This window comes from Cynocephalus volans, chromosome 6 (genome assembly GCF_027409185.1).
Source record: "Cynocephalus volans isolate mCynVol1 chromosome 6, mCynVol1.pri, whole genome shotgun sequence".
Lineage (NCBI taxonomy): Eukaryota > Metazoa > Chordata > Mammalia > Dermoptera > Cynocephalidae > Cynocephalus > Cynocephalus volans.
The window spans coordinates 92,143,527-92,155,963 of record NC_084465.1 but is presented as its reverse complement, the minus strand read 5'-3'; the positions used below and the strand labels follow the sequence as shown (position 1 = coordinate 92,155,963).

Genomic DNA, 12,437 nt, shown 5'->3' with positions numbered 1-12,437 from the left:
TGGTTTGCTTGGTAGCAGAACCAGAACTCAGTATGGGTCATCTGACCTGAGCACAGGACTCCTTTCACTCTATCATACTATAGAAGACAGAGCTGTAGTCATTTGCTCCTGTGAGACAGAATTCTGAATAAATCTTTCCCCTTGTGAAAAATGAAATAAAAACTTTGCATTTTTTTTATGTTGAGACTTTCATTTTTCATCACTGAGTTTGAGGACTATATCGATGCAGAGTAAGTCATCTTTAAATGTTATTCCACAAAGGATGCACAAAATGTGGCCTATCCATACAGTGAAATATTATTCGGCAATAAAAAGGAGTGAATTACTTATACATGCTACAATATGAATGAAGCTTGAAGACATTATGCTAAGCGAGAGAAGCCACTCATAAAAGGCCACATATTGCATGGTTCCATTTCTACAAAATATTCAGAACAGGCAAGTCCATAGAGACAGAAAGTAGATTAGCGGTTGCCAGGGGCCGGGGCTGGGAGGAATGCGGAGTGACTCCTAATAGGTATGGGGTTTCCTTTTGGGATGACAGAAATGTTCTGGTACTAGATAGAGGTGATGTTTGCAACAACATTGTGAATGTTCTAAATGCAACTGAAGTGGACACTTTAAAGTGGTTTAAATGGTGAATTTTATGTTTTATGTATTTTATCACAATAAAAAAATGTTACCGCATGGTGGAGTTCTTTTTCTTTTTAGCATTTGAAAAGCGATGGAAGATATGCCCTAAACCATCTGCAGACCTGGAAGGGAAGCTCTGCTCTCTCGCCCACTTGGCCTGTTAATTGAGCAGGTCTGAGATGGCCTGATATGTCCCGGGTGACACCTGTGGCTCCCGCCTGGGGTGTCTGACTATGCCTCACATGTCTGCCCTGCCCTCAGCTCACAGGAGGCCCTTTACTTACTCTCAATTTGCGGCGCGCTGCGGTCATTGATCTGCGTGACTTTTCGCAGGCGAGTTCCTTGCTGGATATCAGCCAATAACGCACTCCGACCTTTCGGATCTGCCTTTCTCAAGCTGGAAGAGTCAGTGCTTACCTGTATGGGATAAGAGGGATTTGAATATAATGGCATATAACATTTGCAGATAAGCAAAATATCTTGTCTGCTGTAAGCTGGATCTCACTGATAAAGTGACCTACAGGTCTCAGTGGGGACAGCCTTGGGCCCTACTCACATCTCTCTCCCTAGGGACTGAGAATGGACTTTCTTTCAGATGATCCAGGCCCAGTGCCTGTCTGTGCTTAGGTGGCTGGAAGTCTTAGGAAGCCCTAAATCTCAGCCCCTTTCCCTCCCTCCCAAACACATACCTGGGCTTCTGTTGGTGTGCACCCGGCCCTTGCTCCCAGGTTCTGAATGATCACCCTGCCTGGTGCTCCCAGGCCCCTCCTGGGCCAAATCTGTGGCTGACCCCAGCTTGAGGATGGGAATTGTTCCTCTGCCCCGTCTTGCCCTGGACTATTCTCTGAGCAGTGCTGAAGTCCTGCTCGGCCCCTCGGTACTCACATTGTCCCTGCCATTGGGTCCCAGGTGGCCCATCGTGGGCCCATTATGTCTCAACTCAAACAGATTTAGGCTCTAGAAGCTGGTTTTGAGGGAGAGATGGTGGTCTTCTTGTGATCATGGGGCAGAGGGGAGAACTGGGGAGCTCAAGAGAAACTGGGGCCCAGAGGGGTCAGAAAATTGGGGAGTAAGGGAGGGCAGGGGATTACAATGAATGTACGATAACTGCCTACTCTCTGCCTGGGTGTGTTACATTAATCTCCACAAAACCCTGTGAGTTTAAAGTGAGCTGGCCCTCGTTTTACAGTTGAGGAAACTGAGAATATGAAACCGGCTATTTGAGGTCTGTTTGAGCCCCAGATGCGCTGAATCCCAACGGCCATGTGCTTCTCACTTTGCAGCACTGTGGCTGTCAAGGGCACATGCTATATGTAGGATAGGTCTCCTACAGACTGCTCAAATGCTTCACAAATATATTACTAAGAATAGCTTTGTCCTAACTCTGCTTGTAGCCTAGAGATCAAGCTGCTTCTGTTCCACTGTAGCTTGAGCTGACACGGCAGAACCCAGTAGCACCAGAAAGGATGTATGGGAGGTTGGTGGCAAATAAGGGGAGGGAAGGGGCTGCCCTGAAAGACACAGCCAGGAGGGTTCTCTGCATTTAGGATATTTATACCACCCACTCTCAAAAATGGTCAAACATTTCTCAAAACAAGAAATACTTCTCAGCTGTATAGGGAATATCATGTGTCTTTGGGTTTCAGCTTAAATATCACCACTTTGGAGGCCTTTTCTGACTCAAAATCTGAATAAGCCCACTCATGGTTCGTTCTTAGGGCACCATATTCCTTTTTCCTCTGTCACATTTATCACAGGGTATAAGTTTATATTTACCTTTCCATTGTGGAAATTTTTTCATTTGTCATTATTAGTTTAATGTTCATTACCTTCCAAGGACTTTATACTCGGGAAAAAGATCCTGTTTGTTTTGTTAACAAATACATCCCTAAAGTAGAACAGTACTTGGCCAGATAGGCTCAATAACTGTTTACTGGACCAATGCATGAGCGAATAAATAAATGAACGAAACCCAGGATGTGTAAGACACTGCTCTTGCCCTCAAAGGCATGCAGAGATGACAGGTAGACAGGCATGCACTGCAAGGAATTAAGCCACTATACAAGGAAGCATGTGACTGAGCATCCAAGTGAGTCCCACAGAGATGAAGACCATGGAGAGTTCAGAAATGGCCATATTCATCAGGCCGAGCAGGCTTCAGGGAACATGTGAGACCTTTGATGGTCCCTGATGTATAAATAGTATTTACCAATCCTTGCTATAGCCATTTCCTGTTCAGAAAAGGACAAACCAGCGTTGTTGACTAGAAACTCATGGGCTCTCAAGTGTCACAGACAGAAGCAAAGGCAACTGTGGTTTTGGCCAAAATGTGCTGAATCTGCATTTTCACTGGCTGGTACTACTGCATGGGTTGTGAATCTTAAGCAGGCTTTGAAGAGCACAAGCATCAGAGTCTGGTTCTTGTTGACTGAAACATGCTTTTTGAACCCTTGAGAGGGGCTCATGGGTGATGAGCTGTGACAAGGGGCCCAACCATAACTCATGGTAGATTATATGTATATATAAGAAGTGCATATTTAAGTGCACATGTACAGCAGGGTGTTTCTCACACAACATGCTAAAAAAAACCCAAATACTGTAAATAAACTATTAATATCATTTTAAACTGTAAAAGATTTTAAAAGTATCTTCTCATTTAATTTGTAAATAATTAATAACAGGAATAAGGGACCAACATAAATATCATGACCCTAGCCAAAAAGGTATGAACATTTTTGTATAAATTTGGCATTACAATCTTAGGTATGCATTATGGTCAGGGGTTTAGGAGAGAAAGCGCTTGTCATTTTCTTCCTAGGTATAAGATTAACAAGACAGTAAATTATAATGATACTCATGGCCCAATTCAGGTGACAGCCTTGGGGAAGGCGAGGGTCATAATGGTGCCTTCTTCTGTTTAAAGAAGCAGCTGGAATGAGAATACCCTATTCCTCACAAACCCCTGGTGGGGGGAGTTGTCATCTCATCCAGTTTAGACTTGGTTGTCAGTTTATTTCCAAAATGTATCCTCCCCTCCCTGACCTTACCCATCCCAGGCTTTTCAGGTGAGGGCTATGCAGATTACTGCATGTCCTTGAAATAATGGTCTTTAATTTTAGTACTTACTTAGCACATTCCTCAATAAGTTCTTGATGACTACACGACAGATTTGTTAATAAACATCTTCCAAGTTAGCAGAAGGATATGGCCAGTCACAACACATCTACATGATGCAGTTCAACTCTCTTGGCTAAATTTAACATTCTGTCTTTTTTGACTTCTCGCCTTTCTTTCCTGCTCCAATGTCCGCTCTGAGGATTTCCCGCTAGAGGGCTCTCCCCCACCTGACATTAATATGATATCCTTCAATCATCTCTCCTCCCCAGTGAGGTAGAAAAGAATCAACAACCTTGTGGCTAAAGCAACCATATATATTTAGACTTAATGGGTTTTGTACAAAAGGACATACTCATTTGCACACTGAAGATCATATTACACAAACACAGTCATTTTTGTTCCACCTGCAATATTTATTAACAATTCAACCATGATTTGCTGTCTTAAAAATCCCCTACAACCCGAAGAATTCTTGTTACTGTAGTTACAGGATGCAGAAACAGGAAAGAGAAGATTTCCAAATATTTACTGGACGTTTTATTCTAGGCAAATACTGATCATTGTCAACTTCACTAAAAATACAATCAAGGGAGAGAAAGCCACTCCTGGACACTTTTCCCATGGCAAATATATGCCCCCCAAAATAAAAAAAATAAAAAACAAACCAACACAAACAAAAAAATTACTTCAAAGTTTGCTCTTGCTCTTTCTTGTTAACATTGTTATTGAGTGTGACATTTTGCTGAGTTCCACACAAACCTTTTGTTGACTTAGTTCTCCTACAACAAGAGATAAACAGTGAGAATTTTCAAAAGAAATAGCCCAGGATCCTAAAAAGATGCAAAATAGTAGATACATATGCATATTAGCTCATCTTCTTGGTTGTAAAGGCTGAAAAACTGAAGTAAGTCATTTAAGATCAGAAATACAAAAATTGAACAGCAGCACTAATAGAGCTAAGGGTAGGATTAAAAATTGGTGAGGTGCCTTTCCTCTTACCTTGATAAATTATAAAAGCTTTTGCATATGCATTTATTGTTCCAACAAATGAGTTTGGGGGAGGGGGATGACAATGCAGCCCAGATCAAAACTGAAATGCATGTCTTCCTGCTATCTGTCACCCTGCCACACACCATATGCCATTTCTGCATCTGTCTGATACTTGTTCCCGAAAAAAATGCTAATAAAAATCTAGCTGGTTGATCCACATCTATAGGTTATTTCTCTCGAAGATGACTTAAGCCCTATCATTTTAATACAATTTCAGCCTTGCAGTCTCCTAAAGGCAGCTTCTCCAATGTGGTTGTTAAAGATAAAATCAGTGCACAGGTTTCCAGGCACACAAGTCTGTGCATCACCTCAGGCCTCAGCCTACCCCTGCTCCCCCAAACGTGGGGGCAGACAGGCGTTAGCAGCCCGGGCACTTGCAGTTCAATACCGGGTCTGAATCCCAAGGACAGCCAGAATGGCACTGTCTCCCTTATGCTGCTACCGTCTTTATGTAGGACAATGAAGACAGCCTGGAATCTTAAAGAGAGACATGAAGTATCTTCAGAAAAACTAACTCTTCCCTGTCAGGCCGGACGCAATGTTCCCTGCACCCCAATTGTGCATAATTCAAGCTGTTCGAGAATGAGGCATATTGAAATCTAACAATTGTATGTCTCCTTTTAAAAAACCCATATGCAATTCAAATCCATGAACAAAAAGAATGGACCCTCTAATCTCTTTTTCTAAACCTAATGTCTTAAAAGAACCATATACAGACCCGTGACTGTTACCCAGAGTACAGAGCTGACTCACATTAAAGCAGAATTTAGGGCCCTTTCACTGGGGCTATCAGTCATAGGAGAGTCTGGTCCTGTTCTTTACATGCATCAGAAAGCTCACCCATTTTGAGGTTATCTCATCCACTGGCATGGCTTTGGTTACTATGGGCTGCGGCTACCTCCTCGTCCAAGGACCTGGAGGCCATCTCAGACTCTTCCCTTCTCCTCTCTCCCAACAGCCTGTCTGTCACAAGCTCCTGTTGGTTTTTCCTGAGTGCAGGCCACCAACCCTCTGTATTCCATCGCGTGGTCTTCACGCCCCCTGTCCTGCCCTCCTCAACACAGCAACCAGAGTAATCTTTATACAGGACATGTCATTTATCATGTCACTCTCTCCATAAAACTCCTTGCTGGCTCCCCACTGCTCTCAGGATCCAGTTCAAATCCCGTCATATTGCACAGACCCTGAGTGCCCCGCCCAGACTTGCCACTCCCTGAGCACCCACGCTGTGGCTCACCTCCGGACAGGCGCTGGGGCTCATCTTTCTGCTGTTTACTCTTGACTCTTGGCTCTCTTCCAAGAAGCCTCCCAATCCCGGAAGGCCAGCTGAAGAGCCCTGTCCATGTTCCTAGAGCAACGTGCTTACCCTCAGCAGAGCATCTGCCACCCAGATCATGTCACTCCACTCAAAACCGGCAGCGGCTTTCCATCTTACTCAGAATAAAAAGTTCAGAGTCCTCATTCATATCGCCTGCTGGACTTGACCACATTTCCATATGTTACCCTTAGTTTACCTATAAATGCCAGCGTTTTCCTACCCTAACCAGTGTTATAAAGCAGTTCCCCCGCGTGGCAATCCCTCCTTAACTGTAAACTGCTCTTCTGGTGATACAGTTTGGTACTTATTCTTAGCAACAGCAAGAATTTTGATTCCAATATGAATTCCAAGTCCCTTCAGTAGGGAATAGTTAGAAAACTAGGAGAATAAATGTTGGGGATGGAAAGAGTAGAAATGAAGAAATACGGAGAAAGAGGGATCTGAGATGTGTATAAACAGGACTGACAGGTTTTGGAGGCAGGGATTAGAGATTCAACTACTCCAGAACCATGAATTCAAATGGGCATTAAACATATAAATGGTGGACTGTATACTGGACAAAAATATGTCTTTAAATGCATGCGATGATTATATTAATTGATAAACTGGATTTATAAGTAGTTCACAGAAAGTGCTGGAGAGAGGAGGCTTGAAAAGATGGTAAACAGAAAGCAGTAGTACAAATGCCTTGCTTACTAATGCAACCCAATAATATTTAAGATTTGAGCACTGACTCTGTGCCAGGCATTGTGTTAGGAGTGGGGGATACAGTATGGGTAAGACTGTCAGAATCTCGTTCTCAGAGAGTGTATGCATGTGTGTGTGTGTGTGTATTGTGTGTATGTATAGTATCCATATATGAATATATAAATTTGTGTATATATGTATGTATGTGTGTATTGTGTATATATAAAAGTACCCATATATGTGTATACATATACACACATATATAAACATTTGTGTATATGTGTGTGTACACACACACACACATACACACTATATATATTTTCCCTCTCTGCTTATCTTCTAGACCCAAGCCTCCTAGCTGGTCTCCAAAACTAGGATTCCAATCTATTTTTGAGGTCACCGGCAGATGATCTGTTTTAAAGCACTAATTGTCTGACTCCCCTTCTCAAAATGCTTCAGTGGCTCTCCTCTCTAACAAATCAAGGAATCCAGCCATGCTGCCCCAAGGTATCCTTCCCACCGTATTTTACATTTCTTGGTTAGTTATAGACCTCACTTCAACTGCTCGGTATTTCTTCTCTCCTTCTTCCCAGCCTGTGCTCACACTATCACCTCTTCTAGGGATGCCCCCACCCCAGCCCTGCCAGCCCTGCCACACCTGCCACACCTGCCACACCTGCCAAAGCTATGACCTTCCTTTTAAGCTGTACATTGAATACAGATTACTTTATAAATTTCTTTCTTTTTAACTCCCTCAACTAAACTATTCCTTGTATGATCCACTCCCTTGCCCCCAAAGCCCACTGTTAGTAATTCTCTACAGCACTACTCACATCTTCCCTCTCAGATTAATTTGCAAACTGATGTGGTAACAATACTGCGGTCAATTCCAACACATTACTTTGGTGGATACTCCCCTTTCTGTTAAAGCCTTTCCCCCATTCATCCAAACTTGAAACCTTAAAGATACCTATGGCTCCTTCTTTTCTTTCACTGGAAATAACCAATCTTTCACAGAGACTTGACTCCTCTCTACTCTTTCTCTCTACTCTAGTGTGCACATAGAGGTGATCTGGGGTCTGGGTAAGAGAATTAACATGCAAAAGGTGATAACGACAGTGACAGCAATAACAAAAAGAAATGGGAAGGCATTTGTATGTGCCAGGCAATGCCCCAAGTCTTCTGCACATATTAACTCATTTCAAGGCCCTTGGACAACCCTGTGATGTGGGTACTAGCTATGAGTATTATGTCCAGTTTCCAGATGTGGCACAGTGGTGAAGCAGACTATTTACTGCTGGTAAGTGTAGGGCTGACAGGTGAGCCCAGGCCAGTCTGGCTCTCTTAGCCACTATGCTGTGCAGCCTCTTTCATAATGACATCACCCAGGAAAATAGTGAAGGTCAAAACACCCAGGAAATACAAGGCAGGCCTGCAGGTGGGCGTGGAGCAGTCCAATTGTCCTCTGGTCGGGGGCCAAGGTAGATGTTGCTTCACAAGGAGTGTGAGAGCCAGAGCAGGAAGGAGGGGGCAGGAAAGGCGCATCAGAGAAGGAAAAAGAAGGGTAGGGAGAGAGAGTGTGGGTGGAGCTTCTAAGAAGGCTGGGGCCAAAGGAGCTAAGTGCTAGGCATATGCCAGGGCCAGAAAGGACAGCTAAGGCTGAATGACAAACTCTGACAGTAGTTGGATGAGTGCATTAAATGTGAGCCACCAGCAGCCTCGGCAGGGGGAGCACTGAGAGCGCTTTATATGGAAACTGCACAGAGTAACTCTATTCAGTGTGGATGATACCCTCAGCTGTAAATAACCTGTACCTGAAACTCCCTTGTCAGGTAACAGAACCTCCTGGGGGCCAACCTTGCTGGTCCACCTCTTTCTTTTGAATGTTGGCCCTACTTTCCTTTCATGTCTTCCTGTTATTATTATTATTTTTTTGCATAAAACAACAATTTACTATTATCTCTCACAGTTCTGTAAGTTTTCAGCATATGGCCTCCCTTTGTTGATTCTGAAATAATAGGGATTACGAACATTGCTCACACATAAAAGGAGACAAAGGTAACAAAAATAAACAAGAGGAAATTCCAGAATTACTTGAAAGTTCAAGATGTTTCCAAGGTATTGTGCCTGTTATAGATGATAATGTAAATGGATCTAGACTTTCTTTTCTCACAGTATCAGCTGTCACCTGGAAATTCTGTTCACTGTGGCCACCTTGTGTTTCTAATCGGATTTCGGGTTTGGGTTCTGCAACCCTGAAGATATGCTGCCAGAGTGCTCCATGTGTTTCCAAGAGCAACAAATAATGAATAAATGTTTACAACAAGGATGGTTGCAGATCTATAAGGTAAGCTTCGTGCAACCCAGAGAACTCTCCAGGAGCTGCAGGCAGCCCTTCCTGCCTGACAGAGGGTGGGAGCATGCCTGGGGAGCTGTGGACAGCCTCCCCTTTCTGACAGAAAGCAGGAGCACCCTCCCGAACTGCAAAAACTGCTTCTGTGCCGTTAGTCCACCACAGCCATTGCCATAGCCACTGCTGTTGCAAGGGTGGCTCACTGTCACAGCAGCAGCCATGGCCACCATACAAGCAGCCTGCTGACCATTCAACTGCTCTGACACAAGGAGAGTCACCAGCAGAATCTGGAAAAAGAGGAGGACGTCTCTCTCCTCAAACTCCACTCCAGAGTAACAGAAGAAGCAACTGTTCGACCAGATAAATAGGCATCAATGTAGAGATACATGATATATGGAAAACAAACAAACAACAACAAGAAGACAAAACAAAAAAATGTGACACCAGCAAAGGAATTCAGTAATTCTCAAGTACCAGACCCCATAGAGCAGGAAACTCTTGAAATGACTGAAAAGGAATTCCAAGCAACAATCCTAAGGAAACTCAAAGAGACACAAGAAGGCTCAGTTAGACAACACAGTGAAATGAAAAAAAGAATCTAAGATATGAAGGAGGAAATTTACAAAAAGATTAATACCTTAAAAGAGAATGCAGCAGATTCTGGAACTGAAGGGTTCATTTAACAAAATAAAAAACACAAAAGAGAGCTTAAGCATCAGGTTAGAGCAAGCAGAAGAAAGAATTTCTGATCTTGAAGATAATCATTTCAAAATAACCCAGGCAGACAAAAAAAAAAAAAAAAAAAAAAAAAGAAAGATAAAGAAAAAAGAACAAAGAAATGAAGAAAGAAAATCTAGAAGAGCTAGCAGACAATCTTAAGTACAAAAACATCCACATAAATCATGGGTGTTCCAGAAGGTGAGGAGAGAGGAAAAGGCATGGAAAATCTATTCTAAGAAATAATAATGGCAAACTTCCCAGGTATAGGAAGAGACATGGACCTTCAGATCCAGGAGGCTTAAAGATCTACAAATAGCTTCAACCCAAAAAGATCCTCTCTGAGACGCATTATAGTTAAGCTGGCAAAGCTCAAAGACAAACAGAGAATCTTAAAAACAGCAAGAGAAAAACATCAAGTCATCTGTAAGGGAGTCCCTGTCAGACTAATAGCAAACTTCTCCACAGAAACCCTACAGGCCAGAAGAAAATGGGATGATATATTCAAAATACTAAAAGAGAAAAACTGCCAGCCAAGAATACTATACCCAGCAAGATTATCCTTCAGAAATGAGGGAGAAATACTGTATTTCCCAAACAAAAAACAAATACAAAAACAAAAACAAAAAATAAAACTGCAGGAGTTCACCACCACACAAACAGCCCTGAAAGAAATCCTCAAGGGAGTCCTACATCTGGAATCTGAAAAACGATAGTCACTACCACTAATACACAGGAAAGAATAAAACCTACTGGCAGACCAAAAATGCCAATGAGAAAGAGAAAGAAACTAAATCTTACCACCTCAAAAACCCAATGAACATCAAAGACAAAAAATAAAAGGGAAGAAAGTTACAAAAGATATTTAAAACACTTAAATGAAAACTGATAAAATGCCAGGAGTAAGATAATACCTTTCAATTACAACCCTAAATGTAAATGGATTAAATGCCCTCCTCAAAAGACACAAATTGACTCATTGGGTTAAAAAGCTAGACCCAAATATATGCTGTCCTCAAGAGACTCATCTCACCTGTAAAGACACACACAGTCTAACAGTGAAGGGAAGGAAAAAGATATACCATACAAATGGAAACCAAAAGCAAGCAGGAGTAGCTATTCTTATACTGGATAAAATAGACTTTAAACCATAAAACATAAAAAGAGACAAAGAAGGCCACTATATAATGATAAAGGGATCTATCCAGCAAGAAGACATAACAATCATAAATATATATGCACCTAACATCAGAGCACCCAGATATATAAAGCAAACACTATTAGACCTAATGAAAGAGATATATCTTGATAAGATAATAGTTGGGGATTTGAATACCACTCCAATAATCTGTTGGATCTGTACAATCCAACAGCATTATACGGATCATCTAGGTAAAATATCAACAGAGAAATACAGGATTTAAACTAAACTATAGACCAATTGAACCTGGCAGATATCTACAGAACATTTCATCCAACAACTACAGAATATACATTCTTCTCATCAGCACATGGAACATTCTCCAGGATAGACCACATGTTAGGTCACAAATCAAGTCTCAACAAAGTTTAAAAAACTGAAATCATTTCAAGTATCTTTTCAGACCACAACAGATTAAAACTAGAAATCAATAACAAGCAAAACTCTGGAAACTATACAAATACATGAAAATTAAACATATGCTCCTGAATGACCTATGTGTCCAAGAAGATATTAAACAGAAAATCAAAAATTTCTTGATATTAATGAAAATAAAGACACATCATACCAAAATCTGTGGGATGCTGCAAAAGCAGTAATACGAGGGGAGTTTATAGCAACAAATGCTTACATCGAAAGAATAGAAAGATTTCAAATAAACAAACTAATTCTGCACCTCAAAGAACTAGAAAAACAAGAACAATACAATACCGAAATTAGTAGACAGAAAGAAATAATTAAGATCAGGGCAGAACTAAATGAAATACAGACCCAAAAAATGATACAAAAGATCAACAAAACAAAAAGTTGGTTTTTTGAGAAGATAAACAAAATAGACAAACCATTAGCTAGGCTAACTAAAAAAAGAAGAGAGAAGACCCAAATATCAAAAATCAGAAATGAAAATGAAGAAATTACAACCAATTCCACAGAAATACAAAGAATTTCTAGAGATTTATGCCAACAAATTTGAAATGGATAAATTTCTGGACACAAACAAACTACCAAGACTGGACCAAGAAGAAATAGAAAGGCTGAACAGACCAATGACAAGCAATGAGATTGAAGTGGTAATCAGAAGTCTCCCAACAAAACCCAGGACTGGATGGCTCTACTACTGAATTCTACCAAAACTTTTAAGAGGAATTAATACCAATTTTCTTCAAACTATTCCAAAAAATTGAAACAGAGTCCATTCTCCCAAACTCATCTATGAGGCTAGCATCACCCTTATACAAAAACCAGACAAAGATACAACAAAAAAAAGAAAACTGCAGGCCAACATCTCTGATGAATGTAGATGCAAAAATCCCTAACAAAATATTAGCAATCAGAATATGGCAACACATCAAAAAAATTAT

General features: G+C 41.3%; 1 protein-coding gene across 2 annotated transcripts in view; it reads right to left on the bottom strand.

Annotated features, from left to right (window-relative positions):
- Window positions 1-12,437, bottom strand: part of WIPF3 (WAS/WASL interacting protein family member 3) — a 101,396-nt gene that overhangs the window by 31,488 nt on the left and 57,471 nt on the right. For both annotated transcript variants that reach the window (XM_063100130.1, XM_063100129.1), the window contains one exon: window positions 918-1,050. In XM_063100130.1, coding sequence (XP_062956200.1) covers window positions 918-1,050 — 133 coding nt within the window. The remainder of the gene's footprint in view (window positions 1-917; window positions 1,051-12,437) is intronic.